Source organism: Pyxicephalus adspersus, chromosome 3 (genome assembly GCF_032062135.1).
Source record: "Pyxicephalus adspersus chromosome 3, UCB_Pads_2.0, whole genome shotgun sequence".
NCBI lineage: Eukaryota > Metazoa > Chordata > Amphibia > Anura > Pyxicephalidae > Pyxicephalus > Pyxicephalus adspersus.
The window spans coordinates 54,640,415-54,663,390 of record NC_092860.1 but is presented as its reverse complement, the minus strand read 5'-3'; the positions used below and the strand labels follow the sequence as shown (position 1 = coordinate 54,663,390).

Genomic DNA, 22,976 nt, shown 5'->3' with positions numbered 1-22,976 from the left:
AGCTGTGATAGTTTCATTAATTTGCAGTTTAGCTTTACATACCTAACACTATTGAGGATTTGCTTGGAGGTCTTTTGAGTTTCCTGTGCCAGTCTCATCATGTCCAGAACTGCTAAAGCTAGACACTGTTCCTGACCTTCCATATTTTCTGGGACTTGCATACGACCACTTATGAAGTCATTGCGGCACTAAAATGACATGAGCAGAAATGGTATTATTTATTAAATAACTATCTCATACCTGCATGACCTAATAATCTGTATCTCTAATAATCCTTCTTACTTAGAATGACACTCCCTTTACTTTTTTAAGGGGATTGTGCCAAGCAGCAAAGAATATTTATTTCTTTTTCTTTTGTAATATTATGTATCAATGTTATATGTTTCAAGAACTTTCATCAACTTTAAAGTTCTATGTTCATTTTAAAATAGATAAACACCTATAGGTGTATTAAAACACTTTGTTTTCTTTCTGAAACCACATCCAAAGTAAAAAACTCAGTGTCCTACTAACAGTTGTCAAATGGAGACATTACTTTCTTTGGGGAAACACTAATCCCATTGCAGAGATCTGATCCAACAACCCCCCCCCCCCCCAACCTGGGTCAGAGCCAAAGCTTTCCAACTAGAGAACATAGGCTATAGAAATGACACAGGGGAGGGGAGTGACAGATACTTGCAATGAGACCACTGCTTCCACACAGCGAACATGGTTCCAACCCTGCAGCTGCTAGCAGTGATAGACTTTTTTTTACTTATGCTGTGGCTGCTTTTAAAAAAAAAAAACTAACTGTAAGACTTTGCACACTTTTTGTTTTCATGCAGCTGGAATGAAATTAGACTTTTAGACTATTTTGTAAATTCTTCATCATCTTTATTGGCTTAAAAGCTATTAGAAACCCTTATAAAAATTTTTTTTGGTTTTGGCTCCTGTTGCTATATTGTGTTGGGTGTGTGTGCACAGGATTGCAGACATGGAGCCACATTTATTTTCAGATTTATGGACCAGTTCAAAAGCAAACATCAACATTGATTTGTAGGGGCTTTCCAGGTCGTGTTTGACTCCTAAAACGCAAATACAGTGCAGCCAGGTGGTTATTACTACAACCAAGGATGAATCCTAAAATATGAAGCCTATAGATTTGCCCTTGTTTAGGAGGATTTCACAGATCTTTTGGAACTCTGCTAAATGTTGGGCAGATTGCAAAATCTGACTTGTAAAAGGGGAGTGAACAATTTCAGAGTACATTGCATTTTACTGCAAGACGTGCTTTAATCAACATTAATCAAGATTATAAGTAAGTTTATAATTTACAGTGACTATATGTAAAGGATTCAACATGCAGGGTAACAATAAACTCACCTGGGCAAAAAGATAGTCTATAACCTGAAAGCTGAGCAGGGGGTCAGGAGACAAATTCATGATGCTGCAGCGTGTAGTTTTTGCTCCATTTGTGCCGATCCATTCAGGAAAAAAGAACCTTCAAATTTAATTTAGAACATTACCATTAAAAAAAACAAAAACAACTGGCATAGTGTATACAAAGCTGACTGTGTATACCAGCAAAGGCATGTCCATTAAAAGACCTGTCAGGTGCTGATTCATACTTTAGGCTGACATGCTTTTTTTAGGCACATGCATGTATTATCTGCATACAAAAAAAAAAAAGTCCAGTTTTGTCTCTGTTGCCATGGGTTGGCAATCCTTTCTAGATGAATGGATACCTTATCACAACACACTGTACAGCATTAAATGTGTCTGTCAATAAAATATAATGCAAAAAATATATAGGAATAAAAAGCACCTGGGGTGAATTTATAAATTATTCCCCTGTCAAATCATCTGTAGATTCACTCACTGCCATTTAAATTTCTATGCACTCCCCCTTTCAATGCATATTAAAACTAAAACTTACTCTGCCACCTAGTGGCCAATTATCAAAATAACACAGCAGTCAGAACTTACAGCAAGGGACGAATTGTAATTGGTATTGACAGGGAAGTAATTTATAAAAACAACCCTTAATATTTCGAAATAATTATATATTTTTATTGTTTTATTAATTTAGAATAGAATTCAAAGTTCTAATATTTATAGTATATTAATGGCTGCATTTATAAAATGGTTTGGTGGGCAGCCTTGCCTTATCAGGATTGTAATGGGGCTATGGGTTTTTTTAATGCTCAGTCCGAAAGAGGATGAAAAAAACACAAGCATTCTGATAGAAGAAGAAAGTAGATTGACAATAAAATAAGATCATTGATATGCTGCTTCTTCTATCACTGTCTAGTTACAGGCTGGGGGAAGCACAAGACTTGTATGTGTTACAGAACAGTAGAAAAGTCAGGTTTTGAAAGTTGTACAACTCTTATGACAGAATAGACTGAAATACATGTTGTTGGCAGAGTAAACAGATCCCATATATGTAATCATTTCTAATCTTAGAAGTAACAATCAAATGTGTTTAAATATTTTGGACATAATTGTAAAATTTAGATTTTCTTAGATTATTTTTTATGATAATTTAACATCCTCTTATTACCATGTGGATTTCTGTTCAACTATCACAGTTCTTTAATTAGGATTTCAAAAACTCATTTAAAATATAAACAGCTTATCTGGCCAAACAGGAACACAAATACCTGATTCGATAGACCACAGTATAGACAATTCTACCATCCACAGTGAATATATAGTTCGGATTATACCACGTCTTCAGATCTGGAGATGCTAGAGCAAATAAAGACTGATAGACTGGCAAGATACCTATAGGGCAATAAATGATCAAATTAGTCAAAAAGTAAAATGTCATCACATATTAGAAAAAAATATATTCATCATCATTCTAGATCTATAAAAAAATATTTTATTATGTAATCTATTGCAAACCAGGAGTACCTAAAGCACTAGTTCAATTTTTCTATTTGGTTAAAGTAAACCTTTTTTAGACAGATTAAAAAAAAAAAAGTGATACCGTATTTTTTTCAGTATAAGACGCACTTTTTCTTCCCCAAAACTGGGGGGGAAAAGTTAGTGCGTCCTATACGACAAAGGTGTGATAAAATAACTAAAATAATATACTCACCCGATACACGATCCTGCGTGTGTCTCTGGCTGCAGCAGCGTCTGTCTCCTCTTCTCTCTGGCAGCAGCATGTGTCTTCTGTCTGTAAAGCAGAGCGAAAGAAGCCGGCACAGAGCCACCTGCTGTTCCCTGTCCTAACTGCCGTACAGTGGAAAAAAAGCACAGAGTGATCAGAAGGGGAATTTTGAATGACACAGAGTGATCAGAAAGGGAATTTGAAAGGCACAGAGTGATCAGAAAGGGAATTTGAAAGGCATAGAGTGATCAGAAAGGGAATTTGAATGGCACATGAGTGATCAGAAGGGGAATACCGGTATGAATGGCACATGAGTGATCAGAAGGGGAATAATCTTTCAGAATCCTTTTTTTCTAGATTTTCCTCCTTCAAAATTGGGTGCGTCATATATTCCGGGGCGTCTTATAGGGCGAAAAATACGGTATATATCATCTGACATTTTGTTCTCAGCACCAACAATCCTAATAATTTATACTCACAACAAAGAAATCTAAAAACTGGGCTTGAGAGCCTTTATTATTTGAAATCTATCACACATACACAAGTATTATGGTTGCAGCTGCTCAAGGACCCCAGACAGTCAGTAGGGCCCCTGCAGCAACTTGCACAGTCCACAGTCACAGAGGGAGGGAGAAATAAAGATGGAGGTTGGGATGGGGGGTTTGTTGGGGGACCCACTAGTCAATTTGCACAGGGGCCCACTGTGGTCTGTGTCCGCCACTGTATATTTGTATAGTGTTATACAGTCACTCACACCTGATTCATCAGACTCATCAGACTTTCTGTGATAGAGATTAATTTACTGCCATTAAAATAATAAATACATTAACATTAAAAATTCAGGAGCAGGTCCATACAGGTCTCCCTCATGAGCAAATGTGTTTTAGATATTGGATGTTTACAATAATTTAATTTAGTTTTATTTTTTGTTTCTTAGGGCTCCTTATAAAACAGAGAATCAGACATTCCTTCAAACATTCCTTTGTGGCAATCTTCCAGGCCATCTGATTCAATAACAATAATTGATCCTCACCAGGGAATCTATGAGGAAATGCCAGATTCCCTGTTTTTTATTTTTTTTTTTTTTTTTTAATCAAGCTTATTATTGATGTAGTAACAAAGAGCTATAGTAATATGATGATACCAAATGAATATCCTAGCCTTGAAGCCCCATTAGTCTTTAATCTGAATTATGATTTTTTCAAGGGAAAAATAAATTTTAAAGGAGTTTGGTAATTCTGTCACCCTCTGTATTTTTCTCGCCTCACTATACTGTAGCTTTATTTATATTTTCTTACCACATGATTTAGCAGCTGCAATGCATAGGTCCTCCGCAGAGTACTGCCCACCAGGAAACGTGATGAGGGAGTTGGATGAATCGGGAGTTGATGGCAGGGAAGAAGAATACAGGAGTACTGAAAGAGAGCCAATGGCGGAGGTGTAGCTGCTGGAGGAACGTGAACCATATAGGAGTGGAGCATCTTCACCAGACATCTGAAGAAACATTGAAATACATGGTAAATTCTAATAAAAAAAGTTAAAAGCTTTAAATGTATCAAACAAAATGGTGCATTATATTATAAATGAACTCATGAATGTTGTTGATATCATAGTAGTTGGGGATACAAAAAACCTGGGGCTCATCAGATAGAAGAATAGGGAAAATAAACAATGAGTTCTGGCAATGAATGCTGCATAAAATATAATAGGGATTTGGGCAACACAAGGAAACATGAAATGTAAAATTTGCTGTTCAAGATGAAAGATCTTTATGAAGAAAAAATCCATATGGTGAAATTTGACCCTTTGAAGATATTTGACCAAATATTTGGATATTTGGAGAAGTCCCACAGGACTGAGGATTCAGATGTTTACCAATATAGAATATTATTATTATGAAGTATTTATATAGCGCCAACATATTATGCAGCACTGTCCATTGTCATGTCACTAGCTGTCCCTCAAAAAGGCTCACAATCTAATGTCCCTCCCATAGTCATTTGTCTTTATTATAAACTAAGATACATTCTTTTGGGGGGAAGCCTAACTGCATGTTTTTGGGACGTGGGAAACCAACACAAACACAGGAAGAACCTACAAACTCCATGCAGATTTTGCCCTGACCAAGATTCGAACCTGGGACCCAGCGGCGCAAAGACCAGAGCGCTAACCACTGAGCCACTGTGCAGCCAAAAGTATTACCAAAAGTGGGAGGAGAATCTTGAATTTGCTGTGCAATAAATATGATGACTAGGGATGAGCGAGATTTTTAATCTCGCGAGGAATCGGGCCTTTCTAGCTTATGGCCTTGTGATTCGCCAATAGGTCGTGTTTTGGCAGGAATCGTGGCTGGGAGCGAATCATTTTGCTCCCGGGATGCACAGCAAGGCCCAGCAGCCAATCAGGAGAGATCAGAGCACAGGGATATATATACAGGGAAAGAGGGAGGGGTTAGTCACTCCATCTTGTGTTCTGTGTATAGGATAGATGCAGGGAGAGACATGTAGTGTGACAGAGACAGTGTAGGTGCCTTCTTAGTTCATTGTTAGCTGCATAGTTCAGTGTTTTATAGGGCATTTACTTTTACATGAGCTACTAGCTAGTCAGTTTTGTTTTCAGCAGAATTTCGTCTAAGTTCTATTGTGTGTATTGCACTCTTAGGTGTTGTTCACTAACTGCACATGCACTGAAGGTACAATTCTTGTTGCTTCTACTTGAAGTGCCACGCATAGCTAGTCAGTGTTGTTAAATTGTCAGCAGTCAGCACATTTAGTGTAATCTATATTGTGTATTAGTGAAGACACAGTCATCTTTTTTTCACACTGTACATTCACTAAAGCTAAATAAAATCAATTGCAGTTCCTATTTACCAAAGAAGACCGTTTTGTACAGTGAAATGTCTGGTCTACTGTAAAATAAATACAGATATTTTAGTGTTTGATACCTGTTTCTATTTACCAAAGAAGACTGGTACAGTGAAACTTCTGTCCTTTAAAATAATTATAGATATTTTAGTGTTTGATACCTGTTCCTATTTACCAAATAAGACTGTTTGGTACAGTTAAATTTCTGTCCTACTTTAAAATATATACAGATACTTTAGTGTTTGATACCTGTTCCTATTTACCAAAGAAGGCCGTTTGGTCCAGTGAAATTTATGGCCTACTGTAAAATAAACACAGATATTTCAGTTTTTGATACCTGTTCCTATTTACCAAAGAAACTGTAAGGAACTTACCCATCCTGCGGACCCGCGGTGTCCCTGGGGATCCCAGCCACAGAGGGAGACGCCGCTGTAGCAGGCAGCATGGCCGAGGCTACTGCTCTGCTCGCAGCTTGTCTCTCTCTGCAGGCGGAGGGATCCCTCCTGGCCAAACTACTGTTCAGCCAGGCAGCATCCCTTGCATCCTTTCAGATGTGGTTACTGAAAATCCTGCTCTCAGCACTCCTTTGCATGTGCAAAGTAGTGCACGTCCTAGGGGTACTGTGGGAAGAGGTGCGCGTGCTACAATGCGTCCCTCTTGTACCCCCCGAGGGCGTGGCAGCCTCGCCCTGGGGCGGGACATAGTTAGTTTGAATTCCCTGCAACCAATCGGAATCAGATTCAGTTAGTCTCCTATCAGACGGCGCCAGGTGGCGCAAGGCCATTGGTCACTCTGGCCATTTAAGGAGAGCCTTTCCTGTACACCATTGCCCGCTATAAGCCTCTGTGAACTCAGTGTGCTTGGGTGCGTCATTGTGTTGGTTAAGTTTACCTGCTTTTGTCATCTCCATAGTGACCTGGTCTGAAGTTGACTCTGCTTGAACTCTGCCTGCCCTGACCTCGGATTGTTACTGACCATTCTGCCTGCTGCCAGCCCTGACCTCGGATTGTTCTTGACCTGTCTTTGCCTTACCCTCTTGTACTTTGCTTGTTTGGATTTAACCCTTGCTGTGCTTTATGACACTGAATAAAGCCTGATTGAAGGATATCTGGAGTTGGTTGTGGTTTTTGTGCCCAGGCGCATTACAGAAACCCTTTGGTACAGGTGCATTTTTGCCCGAATAAGTAAAATATGAGAGGTAGACCCAGGGAAGGCGTGGCATTGGGCGACCTGCCGCATCTGGCAGGGGGCATACTCCTCGGGGGTCCACCACTGTAGGACAGCAGCTGCAGCAAACTGTTGGAGGCACCAGCACAAGTTTTCAAACAGGTCTGAGATGTGTGCGGAGCACCAGTACGCTTGTAGATGTATTGAGAAGGCGAAATACAATCTTACAGCCACATCATGTGGAGAGGATTGTGGACTAGGTCTCAGGGGCCTCAAGTGCAGCAGGCTCTTCTTCTGCAGCAGTAGCAGGAACCAGCACAGCCGTGACAGGAGCAAACACAAATGTTAGTGTGGCTAATGTGCCTGTACCTCCCAATGACTCCCGATGTTGTTTGACGAACAGCCTGAGGATCTGTCAGTGGCAGTTCAGAGCAAGAAGCAGACCTTAAGACCCCTGGGGAGTGTGGTCAGGACTTGCTGGCTGTGGGTTCTGGATCAGTGGCTGCATTTGCAGAGGTTGGCTTAGATGAAAATGAGGATGATGATGACCATGATGTCTCCTTGGAACCACCGGTGCATGTAAGGGCTAGCAGCAGTTCCGAAACAGAGGAAAGGCAGCAGCAGCAACAGACTGGGGATGGAAGGGGCACATCCGCCTCATGTGAGTCCCAAGGAAGAGACAGATGAATGGGCACAAGCAGGTGAACAGTAAGAGACGATGTGACTGTGGGGGAGATGGAGCTGGAGCAGAAGCAGGGCACCCAGTAGACGCAGAGACAGGCAAAGAAAAAGAGCAGCACAGTGGTTGCACGCACCAATCAAGTGTGGTCTTTTTCATGTTGAAAGACGATGACGAGTGCGTAGCAATCTGCATCCTGTGCCACGAGCAGATCCGCAGAGGACAGGCCGGATCACATTTGGGTACAATGTCCCTACTTTCCCACATGCACAAGAACCACAAACCAAAGTGGGAGCAGTACTTGCGTTCTCTTGAAGGAGGTGTTACCACGTCATCCTCTCTTCTTCCACCTCCATTGACTCCTTGTCCACCTCCAACTGTCATTGCAAGTACGTCTCAGGAGGTTGGTGCCAGCCAAACTTCTAGTGGCGAGGAAGTATCAGCTTCTGCCCGCAGGTTTCGTGACGTCAGACAACATTTGTCTTGCAGCTACTGACGTACAGCATTGTGGACTCGGCTCCCTTCCGTGACCTAATGGCCTCTGCTGAGTGGCGCTGGAATGTACCAAGCAGGCATTACTACCCAATTTACATGCACATGTAATGGATAACTTCTCCCGGGCTTTGGCATTCTCTGTGTCTAGCCAAATCCAGGTCACCATGGACAGCTGGACAACCAGGCACGGAGTGGGACGCTACCTGTTCTTCACAGCTCACTGGGTGGCCTTGCATAGCTCCGAGGGCGGTAGTCTGCAAGAGGCATTACACCACCTGGTACTCCTGGTACAGTCCTTTTATTCCTCCTACTCCATTCCTTTTACCGTCAACCCCTCTCTTTTCGACACTCCTCCTGAAAGGCCAGCAGCATAGGGCACTGTGGTTGAGCAGGCAAGCCACTACGATTCCCTCAAGCACATGCGTTGCCAAGCAGTGCTGAAGCTGGTGTCCTCAGGGGAGAAAAGTCACACCGCCAGAAAACTCTTGTCCGCTTTGCACAGAGAGGTTGAGGCTTGGCCCTCCTGTAGTGCGTGACAACAGGGCCAACCTTGTGGCTGCGCTGCGCATGGGCCACATAACACATGTGCCCTGCTTTGCGCACGTACTGAACCTGGTGGTGCAGAAGTTCCTCCACACTTACCCAGGACTGGAGGACTTACTGAGACAGGCTCACTCCATCTGCAGCCATGCCCGCCAATCCCCTACTGCCGCCACGGCGCTTAGCAAGATCCAGCGTCAATAGAGGCTGCCATGGCATAGACTGATTTGTGACACTGTGACTAGATGGAACTCCACCCTGCACATGGTCTAGCGTCTGTGTGAGCAAAAGGAGTTCCAAAAGAAAGAGGAGGAGGAGAAGATGATTATGATGATGATGATGAGGGAGACCATGTTGGGGCTGCTGGACAGGACCCGTCCAAACCGCATTTGTGCTGTCACTCCCCAGGCATTGTGCATGCCATGGAACAACAGGAACTGCTGCAGCTTGAAGAGGAGGAGGTGGGTGATGAGGAGGAAGATGTTTTTGTGCCTACTTAGGGACAGGAGGAGGATGGGCCCAGGGAACCCCTCTTTCATATGTGTGTCCACATGTTGCGATACCTATGGAGGGACCTCCGCATTTGCAGCATCAAAAAAGGGGATACGGCCACCTCAAACAAGTGAAGTGCGGGGGTATAACCATCGAGAACAGATGAAGCACATGGTGCACGATTACCTTGGCTCTTTTCTGGCTGGTGGTGGTGTTGACAACAGCAGTCATGAGGAGGATGCCTGTCCTGACAGTAGTGACGCCATTAATTTTTAGGTCAACGGGCTTGAAATCTGCCCGCAGTTGGCACAGTATTACATCAAGCTTCTTTCGTGATTGGCATTCAGTGTTCTGTCCGAAAGAACCTTCAGTGCCGCTTCACCTTCAGACAACCGATCATGACTGTCGCCGGAAAATGTCAATCGCCTCACCTTTTTGAGAATGAACGAAAGGTGGGTTACTAACAACTATCATACCCCCACTGCAGATGTCACTGATTGACTGAAACAAGGACTCACTGGCCAACCAAGATGCCTCTGTGAATCCACACTGCTCCTGTGCTGAGTCTGTGGCTGCCTATCACCAACACCCTGTCAGCTCAGCCTGCCTGAATTTTTCCGCTAGTTATTGCAACAAACAGGGGTGGCATTTTTTGCCAATGTCATGCTTGTCATTGTGCCAGCTAGAAATACACTTTAAATTTTTTTTTTTATAATTTTATTTTTTATTCAGTGAACAGTCATACATACTGGTATTAAACATTAAAACATACAAATCACCAACTGTGTTATCATCTTCCGCATCACAAACATATTATGAACAAACAAACAGAATGACTGAGCAAGGCAATTTTCAAAGTATTAACAAAAATAACCAAAGAAAGAAAGAGAAAAAGAAAGCAAAATAGAGGAAGAGGGGGAGGGAAAGGAGGGAGAGGAGCAGTGCATTGCAAGCCAGATTAAAAAAAAGGCCAGATTTACCACAGTAGGGAACACATAGCAATAATTCAATGATATCCTCTGCGTTCAAAACAGATCGTCAGCATTATCAGCCGCACTGTATACTGAAAGGTACGCTTGAGTAGTGGTATACTGTATCCAATAGAACCAAGTGTTTCGGAATTTATCCGATCTACCGTCCCGGCTGGTAATAAAGTCTTCCATTGCCATAATGTCATTCACTCTTCTAAACCATTGTAACAAGGTGGAAGGAGAGGATTGTTTCCACAGGGCCGGAATACAGGCCTTAGCAGCATGTAAAAGATGTTTGAGTAAAGAAGCATGGTATTTCTTTTTAGACCAATCATTCAAATGTAAAAGCGCTAGCTCCGGGCTGTTACGTATATCTACCTCTGTCAATTCTTCAATAACCGCCGCCACCCCTGACCAGAAAGGTAGCAACTTAGAGCACTCCCAGAATATATGAAACAGGCTTCCAGCAGCCGCTTCACAACGCCAGCATCTATCATCTACTCCCGGATACATTTTGGCTAACACAGTCGGCACTCTGTACCACCGCGTGAGCACTTTATAGTTCAGTTCCTGATAAGAGTTGCTGAGAGCGGCTTAATTACCCCGTGTACAGGAGACGATCCTGCTGTTTTGTGGAGAACGTGGTGTCAAGGTCACCTTCCCATTTACGCAAAAATGGTAAAGTTGAGGTCGAGGGGGCAGTATCCATCAATAGCATCTGGTAGGCACTGGAGTCCTCCTAATGGTGCCCTGGACCACACACACCCCCTCCACCTGTGATAGGGGGCGCACAAACCTGGATGGCGGTGGGAGAGAGTGAAGAAAATGACACAGCTGTAAGCTGCGCCATGGTCCCAGCTCTGGAAGTTCATGAGCAGTTGTCAAATCTGAGACAGATGCCCACTCCGTGCCCCTCAAAAAATGAGATGCTCTGAAAATTCCCCTCTCCCTCCATGAGCGAAACCTAGGATCTGATGCGCCCAGGGGAAACCCCGGGTGTCCCAGAAAAGGAGACAATGGCGAAGGGTAAGTACACACACCAGAGACCCTGAAATATTTCTGCACAACACGGAGGGTCGTTCCTATTAGCGGCAGCTTGAGAATGGAAGATAGTGTGTCTGGGGGGGACCACATGGCCCCCGCTAATGGTAGATTAGCAATGGCCCCCTCAAGCGTTACCCATGGCTTAAGGCCTCCGTTTCTGTAGCAGTCTATTAACCGTCCCACATGTGTAGCCTGGTGGTACAATAGGGGATCAGGAAAGGCAATACCTTCACGTACTTTAGGCAACCTTAAAACCCGTCGCCCAATACGAGTGCTGTCACCCCCCCAGACAAAGCCGAGAAACTCCTGCCTAAACCTGCAGAGTACCTGTTGTGGGATATAAACCAGGAGGGTTTGAAGCAAATATAGCAATCTCGGCATAATATTCATTTTCAGAATGTTGCATCTACCGAACCAGGAGAATGCATGTTGCTTCCACCGCTGCAGGTCCCACTTAAAATTTTTGCTGCTTCCAAGAGGCCAACAAACTGCAGATGAAAACCCCCAGTACTGCCACACTGATAGGTACTATTGCCTTTGCCTAATTTTTCAGCTAAGTATTGTAAGATTGAGGGTTGGCATTCATGTCATCCACTTCATGATGCAAACTAGCAATATCGTCTACTTTCCTTCTACTTCCGGCACTTTAATTCTTAGGCATGACCCACTGAAATATGTCCAAAATTTAATAAAAACTTTTATAAAACATTATAAAAAAAATCTTTCAAAAATAAAAAAAATAGTGTATAATGTAATGTAACTGTACAGTAGCTTATATAATATATATATATAATATATATATATATATATATATATATATATATATATATATATATATATATTATATAAATATTTCTTTGTATTGGACTCAATACAGCTTTTTTGTATTGAGTTCAATACAAAGAGATTTGAATTTCCTGCCCCGCCTCCCGGCCGCACCGACGCATGTAGCGACGTCACCCGGGAAACCCCGGAGATCGTCACTGCACACGCCGGATGAAGACTGAAGACAGAAGACATCTCCGGAGGAGCTGCGAGGACAAGATAAGTAATTTTTCAGTTGTAATCCGATTGTCATACAATGTTGTATGACAATCGGATTGCACTGTAACGTGTGTTTCTATTTTTAGCTACCCCGCGCCTGGTTCAGGGTAACCGAATGTAGCAAGTTTTCTTACCCCGAACCAGGCTCAGGCTAACCGCCCAGGTGGTTAATTAACCCCCCCAAACCAGTCCAGTTAAAAGAGTAACAATGAAAATGCATATGTATTTCTATACATTTCAATGTATTTTAACATACACACACAAGGGAAAACACTAAATGTTCCTTAATACATATAACATGTTTGCCTATAATCCTTTACTAAAATATTTGATTTCTCTAAAGCCAAACTAGAATGAAGTTTTAATCAGATCACAAATGTTTGTTCACATATTTTTCAGTCATTTCAGTCATTCTATTGTGTGATGACATATTTGAAAGTGCTACCTAGTATTTTTCCAGCTTGATAAAAAATAGTTTGCAGTGTTGCAACCAAAAGCAAAAATATCAACATAAGTGGAACAAATGTAACTATAAATGAAGCAAGTAGAATGTAGAATGTAACACAAAACATCAAGCATTAAAGATTCAAACTGACCTGTAAAATGGACTAGAGATGCGCACAGAACAGGGAGCAGGTGTGCGCTAATCAATTGCTATCACCTCACTATTAAGTTTAACATCTCCTCCTGAATCACGCAGCTGAAAAATTATTCTCCTTAATTGGCGTATTTGAGATCTTTGCTCATTTTTGCAGGAAACCGGGAGGCGAGTTTACTAGAACTCGGCCCCGACTCGCGGTAATAGAGCTTGGTGACCTGTGCGTACGTTTGTGTGTTAAGCGTACGCGCATTTTATTGATAAATCAGGCCCTATATCTTTTATGACCTCAGTATGTGGAAATTTGTCAGAAGACATATGATTACATTTGTGACCTTTAATTTAACTTACAAAGCATAATTCAATGTGGAACTCTACCAACATCTGTTGAGCTACAAAACCTTGTTGATTTGGAAAGTGTTACTGGTTAAACCATTGCTGTTTATAGAAAGTTAATATGTGCCTCAAAAACATTGGAACATGTGGAGTACCGCTTACATGCAGAAGTTTATTGGCAGTTAATGTTGATTTGCGACATAAGCATATACGTACTTTGCTCTGTTTGTGGAATTAGGTCCTTAATATTACTGTAATGATCATATATTGCTTCTGAGCGGATAGGTATTATCAATACCCTATACAGGTAATCTGTACATCATTTATGTGCAAAGTGATACATGAGAGAGAGAAGACACGATTCAGCCATACAGGAATACTGCTGAGGTTTTAAGATTTACATGATTAAATATTTCTAAATAATAAAACACTCTATTTATTGTTAGAATGTCTAATAATTCTAAAAAATGAGTGTTGAATTTTAATTCAATTGATGATTTATTTAGTTTATACAAACATTCTCTCTATGTAAAATGTATGGGTTTTTTTTGGATTGCTCAATATGTACTGGTGTGCAAGCACTCATTGTGGGTTGATTGATTGTTGTGATCATGGGTGCCTCTTGTGAGCAATATAGTGCTGCACTTTGAAAGCAAATTATTCATAATGTACTTTACAATATTAATGTTTTTAATGAAAGGGACTGTCCCAAGTTAAGCCATTCTTTATTACTTCCTAACAGCTAATGGTAACTTAGTCACACATAAAGTAAATCTAGTGGAAACATTGTTCATATCAGCTTAGTAGTTTCACTTCAGGGGTTATTTATGACAAATGCACCAAAATGTGTGCATACTCATAGCAGTAAATGAGATGTATATTATTGGTACTGTAAAAAAAAAAAAAAAAAAAAAAAGCAGAACATATAAATGTTTAATACAGTGTAATAATAAACAGCATGTTCAATGAATATAAAACGTATATACAACTGTTAAATGCCAGGTTTGTGTGATGTAAAAAAGGAGACCACAATAAATAAATTCAAAACATTTCCCAACCTCAATGTGTAACCAAGTATAGGTTATTTGAAAAATTCAGTATTAACAAACATACAAGACTGTTAGGGGGAGGGGGATAAAGTACAAAAAACAGGTTGCATAATTGTGCACACCTTTAAACAAATACTTTGTTAAAGCACCTATTTATTTAATTTCAGCATTTAGTCTTCTTGGTTAGGAGTCTATCAGCATGGCACATCTTGACTTTCACTTCCTTTCAAAAGTGCTTCAAATCTGTAAGATTGCAAGGTACAGATTGCAAGGGCATCTCCTATGCACAGCCCTCTTCAAGTCTCCCCACATATTTTCCAGGGGATTTAGGTCTGGGCCATTCCAAATCTTTAATTTTCTACTGATAAAGCTTTTCTTTTTTGCTGATTTGGATGTATGTTTAAGGGTCATTGTCATGTGGTAAGGTGAAATTCTTCTTCATGGGCATGGTGTTTTTTTGGTAATTGTACACTTTTTTTTTAATAATCATTTGTACAGGTTATAGGTCACATTAAAGGTGGGAAAATTTATGAAATTATTTACTGTAGTCTCATTTTTTCATATTACAAAAACTGCATTTTTTTAAATGTTTTTTATTTTTGTGAAGATACAAACAATAATACAAAAAACAGAATTGAAACAAACCTGGCATTCAACAGCATGCGAATCCAGTAGAACCATTTAACAGGGAACAATATTATAACAGTACAGAGATATGCTTGTTTGGATTGGTTGGAGCTCTGGCCTTATAACAGATTAGGGTCTAGGCCAGGGGTCGGGAAACTCCGGCCTTTAAGCCAGATACGACCTAATGCCCCCTAGCTGATCCGGCCTAATGCCGTCCGGCAACCCGTGTCGCACCTTGAACAAACTACCGGAGCTGGAGGCGCCGGAGCTCCAGAGCCACATGTGGCTATTGAGACTCCGTGTGGTGGCTCCCTTCCCTATTTACCCCAGCTGGCATTAACACTTACACCGCCGGGGTAAATAGGGAACATTCCCTCTCCTCCGTATGCATTGCGGAGGAGCGGGATTTTCCTTCAGGGGGCGTTCCTGGTGGGTTGTGGAGCCATTAGGGCTGGACTCGAGAGAGAGTCTGGTCTGGTGTGTTCCTGCCTACTGCTGAAATGGCCTAATGGCCCAAAAAGTTTGCTGACCTCTGGTCTAGGCTAAGCAGGATTTTAAGAGAGCAGGAAGGGGGAAGGTGAGGCAGTGGGATTGACATGCACAGGTGGGGCATTCAAAAGCATTCTATAAGTATACCATGATGTTAATGGAAAGGATTGAGTAATTTCCTGCTTCATAAGCGTGAAAAGAGTGTCTATGTGAGATTCCCAAACTTTAAAAAACCTCTCAGCCCTAGGCTCCCTATCCAGAAAGGCTTCTATCCATTCCATTTGGAACACATACATAAGCTTTTGTAAGAAAGAGACCAAGGTGGGGGGAGGGTGTAAACCACCTCTGCTAGTTGCTTTTTTTGCAAACCAGTGACATGATGGAAAGGATTCATCTAGTTATAGTTACCCTTGTGATGCGGGAGCCCTGCAAATCTATACTCCCCAAGTTGGCCCATTCTTGAGAGAATTGAATGTCATTTGCCAGGTGCACAAGTGCATAGTGCGTTACCGTGCACCAAATTGTTTAATTTTTGGACAGGACAAAGAGGGAAAGGAAAAGATTGGCTTCCTGAAAACCGCTCCTGGCAGTGGGAGGAGGCATTGAGTCCAATTAAAAAAGCCTGATGGGGAAAAATGTAAGCATAGTGATATAGTTTTAGCACCATTTGCCTATATGTGGCAGCCAAAATAGTTTTCTACGCCTTGGAAAAATCAAATAGGATATCCAAAGCTGATTTTTGAAGAAAGTGAGTAGTCCATCTGTTTAGGCCTGAGTGTCTTTTCAAATAATCCAGAAGAAGCTATAGTAAACCACGGAAGTTGCTTTTTTAAGCAGATTGGGGCTCAAGAATATTCAGTCCGTAAGATTAGAGCAATCCTCTTCAAAAAGGTTCCAAAGTATTCTAGAGATGTAGGTTCTCTTTTGTAGATAAATTAAAAGTTCATATTTGAGAAGGGGTTACTGTTGTGACTTTGTTTCGAATGAAAGTTGTGTGTCAGATCTTTATCAGAGAACTAAGAGGGTGTCAGGATTTGTCAGAGATCTAAGAGTCTGGACTCCAAAGGTGGGCCAGGAGTCCAAAGATGCAAATCTCATGGGTTGAGGGAAATCAAGATTTCTTCCGAGAAAGGTAGGAAGAAAGCAGAGTGGCTGTTCTGACTACGTAAAGAATGCATTCTATGCCACACTTTCCATCAAAATATTAGAATGGGGTTGGAGGTCACTTTTAAAGGGAAACACTAAAACATGGCATTTTAACAGGTGTGCGAACAATAATGCATGTATACACAATATACCAATATAATAACACCAGCCAGGATACAATTCATTTGTTCTAAATCTCATGAATGTGTTATTGTAATTTATATAATCTCCTCAATTAAAATTCCTGACTGTGGTTAGTGGACCTGCTTCCTGAAGCTTGTTCTGTGTAAACTCAACTTTTCATTATGTGTTATTTTGAGCTCATAAAAGGAATAGCACCCCCTTAAAGACGAAATACAAAATATCCATAACTCCTTCATTACTAACATCACTATAGAATAACATGTAACTGTAACAAAATAATCATTAAACCGGGAGGATAAAATATAGAGTTTGATTTAAACTGTTTAATAAATGTTTTTATTTATAAATGTTTTTAAATATAAATTTTGATTCCATTGCTAGCAGGTTATCTGTGTAAACTGGCTTTTTCTCCAAATTATCTTTAATTTCTTAACCCTTCAGAACGGTGAACAGTTTAAGTCTTTATGATAATGTTCTGTGAATTGTTTGACTACCCATCTGAAAATTTCAAAAGTTTTCACCCACTCTCACTTTTTCCCCGTTAGTTCTGCCAATTAATCAATCATGCATAAGCACTTATGTATACTACAAGTTATGCTGATTATACAATCACAGACTCTACATCTTTCACAGGCCAAAACCACGTTTTTATTATGTTTTCTATCACTGTATATATTGAGTGTTACAATAAATGAATTCAAGTCCAAATTTTGTCTGTATCTTTATTTATGTGTATGAAGAATTTTTCCTCCATCCAACCTCTGTATTCTCTTAATTTCTTGTTTAATAAATTACTTTTAAACTTTTTGGATAAATCTTTTTTTTTAATTCATTGACTTGAAAAAAAATACAGATGGTTTTATGATTATGCCAAGAGAGAACTATTTTTTTGTTGTTTTATCCAAAATATTAATAAAATATTACAAATTCCTATATTGAGTATGTATCCCCTCTTGAGTTAAAAAAAAATATTGACAATATACGGTACTTTTATATATATGTTTAAAAGAGTTTCCACCTCACCATAAATACATTTGTTACACTTGAGGCAAACTTGGACTTCATAGATACACCAGTGTTTGATTTAAAAATTGTCAATAAACCAGAAATAGCTGTTTTGTAAACCAAACTAAATAATTCTGTCATTGATGTAATGACACAAATTGTAATCTCTCTAATTGTAATAAATGCTTTGTACCTTATGGTTTACTCTGCAAATATAGACATACAAATATACATAAGATACAAATATATCTTATATGTCCTTCCTTTTTTAACCAAAACCTTCAATTCTTTCCTTAACATAAATCAAGGGTTCGAGGAATCTTATAAGTATATCCATCAGCCAATAATCTGTTCACTTTGTCGTTGTAATCCAATTTATTTTAAACAACAAGCTATTGTAATAGAAATGCAACTGAAATCTAATAAAGAAACAACAGCTATTTTCACATAGTAACAATACAGTCAAAGCAATCTAAAGAAACTAATGATATGCCTCATTCTCATAAGTATAAGCATGCCATGCTGTGCCATTGTACTTTCAATTTTCCTAAAATATAAAGGAACATTTTTAGTTTGCTTGATCTATTTATCAATGTTTTCACCATAAGCACTTTCACCCAAAAATAACTATTTGAATCTTATAATAAAACATGTAAATCTTATGTAATAGCCATGTTAACCATGGCTTAGGATACATAGGTAAATAGATCAATACACGTAAGACTATTTTTAACCAAGAGACTTTTGTTTTCATGGTTCATGGGAATAATAAATACTGGAAAATTTAGTTTGAAAGCAGTTAATATAGCAATCACTGCAAAACAGAGATTATGGTATCTTGGGCTATGCTGGCTTCCTTGGACATATTTTTGACCCTCTTCACTGTGGAAAATCTTATGTGATCAGTATTATCAGAGCACCTTTTCCCGATAAATTGGTAAATATTGTGTCGTTTTGACGTCAATGACACTATCATTGCAACATGTGATACACAATTCACTACTGCACATACCCTTTTACCTACTTTTCTAATAATCTGATTATACCAACTTTATGGTATACAGTGAATTTATCAGTAGATAGTTCACAGGTATGGTGCACAGGTGTTCAAAACATTGCATAGGGCGGACAAAGCTATTTTTAAGAGGTTATGTAGATAAACATAGTAATCAGAAGCAGCAGTAAGACTGAAATGTTTCACACATTTTTACAAACCTCGCGGCAAATGTGTAGATATTCATGACAAATTAAACCCAAACTGGTGAACCCATATTTAAACCTGAAACCAGCTGTGCTTCATCTCTAAGGTCAAACCTATACAGATTTATTCAGATTTCTTATTTTTAAGTTATGTTTAAGTAGTTCAACTGGAACAAAAAAAAAAGCATTTCAACTCAGGAGCAAAGCTATTATGGCCATCATTTGCCTTCAGATTCTGCCCAGCTTTGCTTTTTTATACATCTTTTACAACTATGGGAGCACAGCAAAGTTTGGAAATTACTACAGTCCTGTTGGCTTTCACAGATCTAAAATAAGGAGGTGGCTTTTCCCCAAGCAATGAGTGAGCTTTGCTGTGATGTCACTATAATGTTCCAAGAAATCAAAAAACATAAATCTTACCTTTTAAATGGTCTTGCACTTCTTCTATCTGTAGGCTTCTTGCACATATACAAAAACACACTGTTCTCTTGTTCTATTCCAGGTATATAAAACTCATGTGGTTATAAAAATATTTTGTGTAGATCTAATTACATATTGCTGACAATATAGATTTTGTGAACCAAATTGTTTTATACTGTATGAATTTCAGTGTACAAATACATTTTTAACTGACATGGAATTTATACATGTCTGTCGCTTACTGATATATGTTTTTTAGTGTCTGTTTATCTCAGACTGCCTCTGTTCATGTGTGTGTGTGTGTGTGTGCTTGTTCTCATGTAAAGTGTGTTTAAAGCACACTTCCTGCCAAGAAGAAAATATCTTACCACATGCAACTTCCTGTGCAAAAATGCTACAAGCTGCTGATTTTTTTTATCTATAAGAAGACATATAGAATCTGAGAAAGTCCCTCATTCTGCATCAATAAGAAATCCTAAAACACAATGCAAACGGGAGACATTTCATGTTTTCTATGTACACATTTATGAAGAGAGCTCCTTAAAATACATGTTCATAACCAAAATACCTTCTATCTATTTTATTTATGCATAGATGACATATTCTATGTATCATTATTGAAATTTCCCAACTTCTTGTCCTGAAGTTACAACATAGAGTAAGAGTAAATCCCTCAGTAATTCCCCTCTTAGGCAGCTATTACTGAAACAGGCCTCTTCTTCTGTTGTACTAGTGACTCAGACTTGGGTCTGGTAATCCTTCCTTACATCATCTAAAAATAAAGCAAAATGACATAAATGCAATTAATCATTTATTTTTTTTTCTGATTCAAAAATCCCTCAAGGTGAGGACCTTTAGTTTTCACTTTGCTTAACACTCTACTTCTTTCTCTGGAAGCAAGAAAAATGCTGATCCAAGTCTTATTTCTTACTCTTCCTACTAAACTAAGTTCCAGTATTTACCGCTGCAGTTGTCATTGTCATTTAAATATGTATATGTTTGTATATATATATATATATATATATATATATATAAAGATTCCTGTGCAAAAGTGCAAACTAACAATTCAATTTTATTTAGAGTGCATACAGAATCTGTGAATATCCTTCACTCTGAATCATTACCAAAAAATCCTACTATATAATGCAAAATAGAGATATAATTCATATTTTCTAAGTAGGCAATAAAAAAGAGAGCTCTTTCAAATACAGGTGCATAAACATAATGCCTACTTTACACTTCTCCTCACTTTTTTTTAACTTTATTTATATTCACAGAAAAGACACTGTACAAAAATATGACCAAAATGGCATTTGAGCAATATACAAAGGTAATAAAAACCAGAGTAAAAAAAACAATAACAGGCTCAAGGTTTTTGTTACAGGGATCGGAGCAGTAAAAATATCAGCAATATACAGAGATCATAACAAGTATCAACGATTTGACATGTTACAGTGGTATAACATCATTTGTGCCCATCCCTTGTTGTGTGAAAATTAAACAGTAGAAGCAAAATCACTTCATGTCTGACTGTGTCCTCCATTTTCCAAAATTTTCCATATACCAAACAATACTTGAAATTGAGAAAAACATAGGTTCCTAAACCAGTGAACCAAAAAATGAACAACCAAAACACGTGGTAGGGGATGGGGAGGGAAGAAGGGAAACTTTTCTGTTCCGGTAAATTAGCAAACCTATTTTTTTCGTGTCATCTCTATGTCGTGGTATGTCTTGTCACTCGGGGTGTAAAGTGGATCCCAATAAATAGCCTAATACACTACACATAGGGGGTCTCGTTCTTATGGGAAATGTAAATTATGCCACGTGGCATAGCGATGCCGGTGTAAGACTTGGCACAGTTCAGCTGGCTCCAGGGCATGTTCCATATAAGCTTATATTTATCAAAAAATTTTGTCACAACTTTGTCATCTGTGTCTTCCACCTCTAACAAATTACTACGGTATAACATGTCCATTGAGGATTCTATCAATTTCAACCGAGGTGGATCTGCATGAATCTGTACTGTAGCAATATTGCCCTACGGACGGCTAGTAAGCACAAGGATATCAAGTTTTTTGTCCTCCTATTTAGGTTACATACCTGCACATCCCAGTTTCCAAACACACATAGAAGAGGTTCCATTACCAACTGTAATTTTGTTACCTAATGCTAATGTAGGAGAGAACCTCAGTCCACAATATTTGGATTTTGGCACATTCCCAACGGTTATGTTAGAGCGTCACTTTTTCGCAAACACATCTCAGACATTTAATTTGCCTGGTTGGGGCAGTGGGCTGTACCTCATTAGGTGGGCGGAATAACTTTTAGGCCCTGTGGATAATCTTAAATTGTGTCTCCCTCCACAGTTCGTTGGGAGTGGCCTGTTTTACTACAAGTTATCCCTGCACCATTTTATCATATAGGTCTGGGATAGCAAAGTATTTTTGCCAACCTAGGGACAGCCCAGCCGAAGAGATTTATAGTAGAGCATTTGCAATCTCGGATATGTGGATGATATGGAAGGGGGTAATACAGATAGCAGATTATCAAATCTATCACACTCCGCCACCCTAGCCACCTTAGTTAACTTTATCCGAGGCCTCTTTCCCAGCCATAAAAAATGGGAAAAGGACTTACTTGGAGCTTTTATGTCAGCAAGCTTTATTAAAAGCGGCATGGTTTGTAGCGGGTATAATAAACATGGAAAAGATACCATTTTGACAAGATGGCATCGCCCCAAGAATGACAGTGGCAACTTCTCCCATATTCTTAGTTCTCTTTGTATTTTTTGGAATATTGGCGGGTAGTTTAGTTTAAAGTGTAAAGAGACGTAGGTGATTTGCCTATGTGTATGCCCAGATATGTAATATTGTCTTTGACAACCGTAAAAGGTGAGGTTGGTATCCACCGCCTGTCTCTTATTTTGGTCAGGGGAAGTATCTCACTCTTTGAAAAATTTATTTTCAATCCTGCCACTTCCCCAAACAGGGTTAATACATGCTGAATAGTATTAATCTCTGCTGTGGGATTAGAAGTGAACAGTAAGATATCATCTGTAAATAGTGTGGCCCTTATTTCCGTATCATGCACTGTTATCACGTGAAGGGGGGCTGTGGTTTCTATGTGTCGTAACAGGAGTTAGATTGCCAGCTTGAAAAAAAGTGGCGAGAGAGGGCAGCCTTGCCTTGTGCCTCTACCCAGTGGTATGGTGTGGGAAAAGAAGCCCGGGGTGTTTATCAAAGCTTGGGGGTCAGAGTACATGGCTGGTAATAAATTATAGTATGGTCCTCTTATGCCAATTCTGTTCAGCACTTTGAATAACCACGGGATGTGTATGTTATCAAACGCTTTTTCATCGACAATACTTTTTATAGCTTGGTCTAGTTCTGGGTGTCATTTGGCATATTTCAGAACTGCAAGCACCCTACGTATGTCGGTAACTGCTGATCTCCCTTTGACAAATCCTACTTGCATAGGTGAAATATTACTCAGAAGGTAACGTGCCAGTCTATCAGCCAAAAGTTTGGAAAGCAATTTAGCAAGTTAATTAGTGGGATTGGTCGATA

General features: G+C 39.6%; 1 protein-coding gene and 1 long non-coding RNA gene across 2 annotated transcripts in view; one reads left to right on the top strand and one right to left on the bottom strand.

Moving 5' to 3' along the window:
* Positions 1-19,732, bottom strand: part of JAK3 (Janus kinase 3) — a gene marked incomplete in the record, with an annotated part of 52,595 nt that extends 32,863 nt beyond the window's left edge. The window contains 5 exon segments of the mRNA XM_072404702.1: positions 43-188; positions 1,363-1,480; positions 2,643-2,766; positions 4,399-4,594; positions 19,411-19,732. Of these exon segments, the coding sequence (XP_072260803.1) occupies positions 43-188; positions 1,363-1,480; positions 2,643-2,766; positions 4,399-4,594 (584 nt within the window).
* On the top strand, positions 4,478-7,071 carry LOC140326263 (uncharacterized). Its single transcript, XR_011919808.1, has 2 exons — positions 4,478-4,617; positions 6,877-7,071. It is a non-coding gene; the product is annotated as an uncharacterized lncRNA (long non-coding RNA).
* Positions 19,733-22,976: the final 3,244 nt, after the last annotated feature.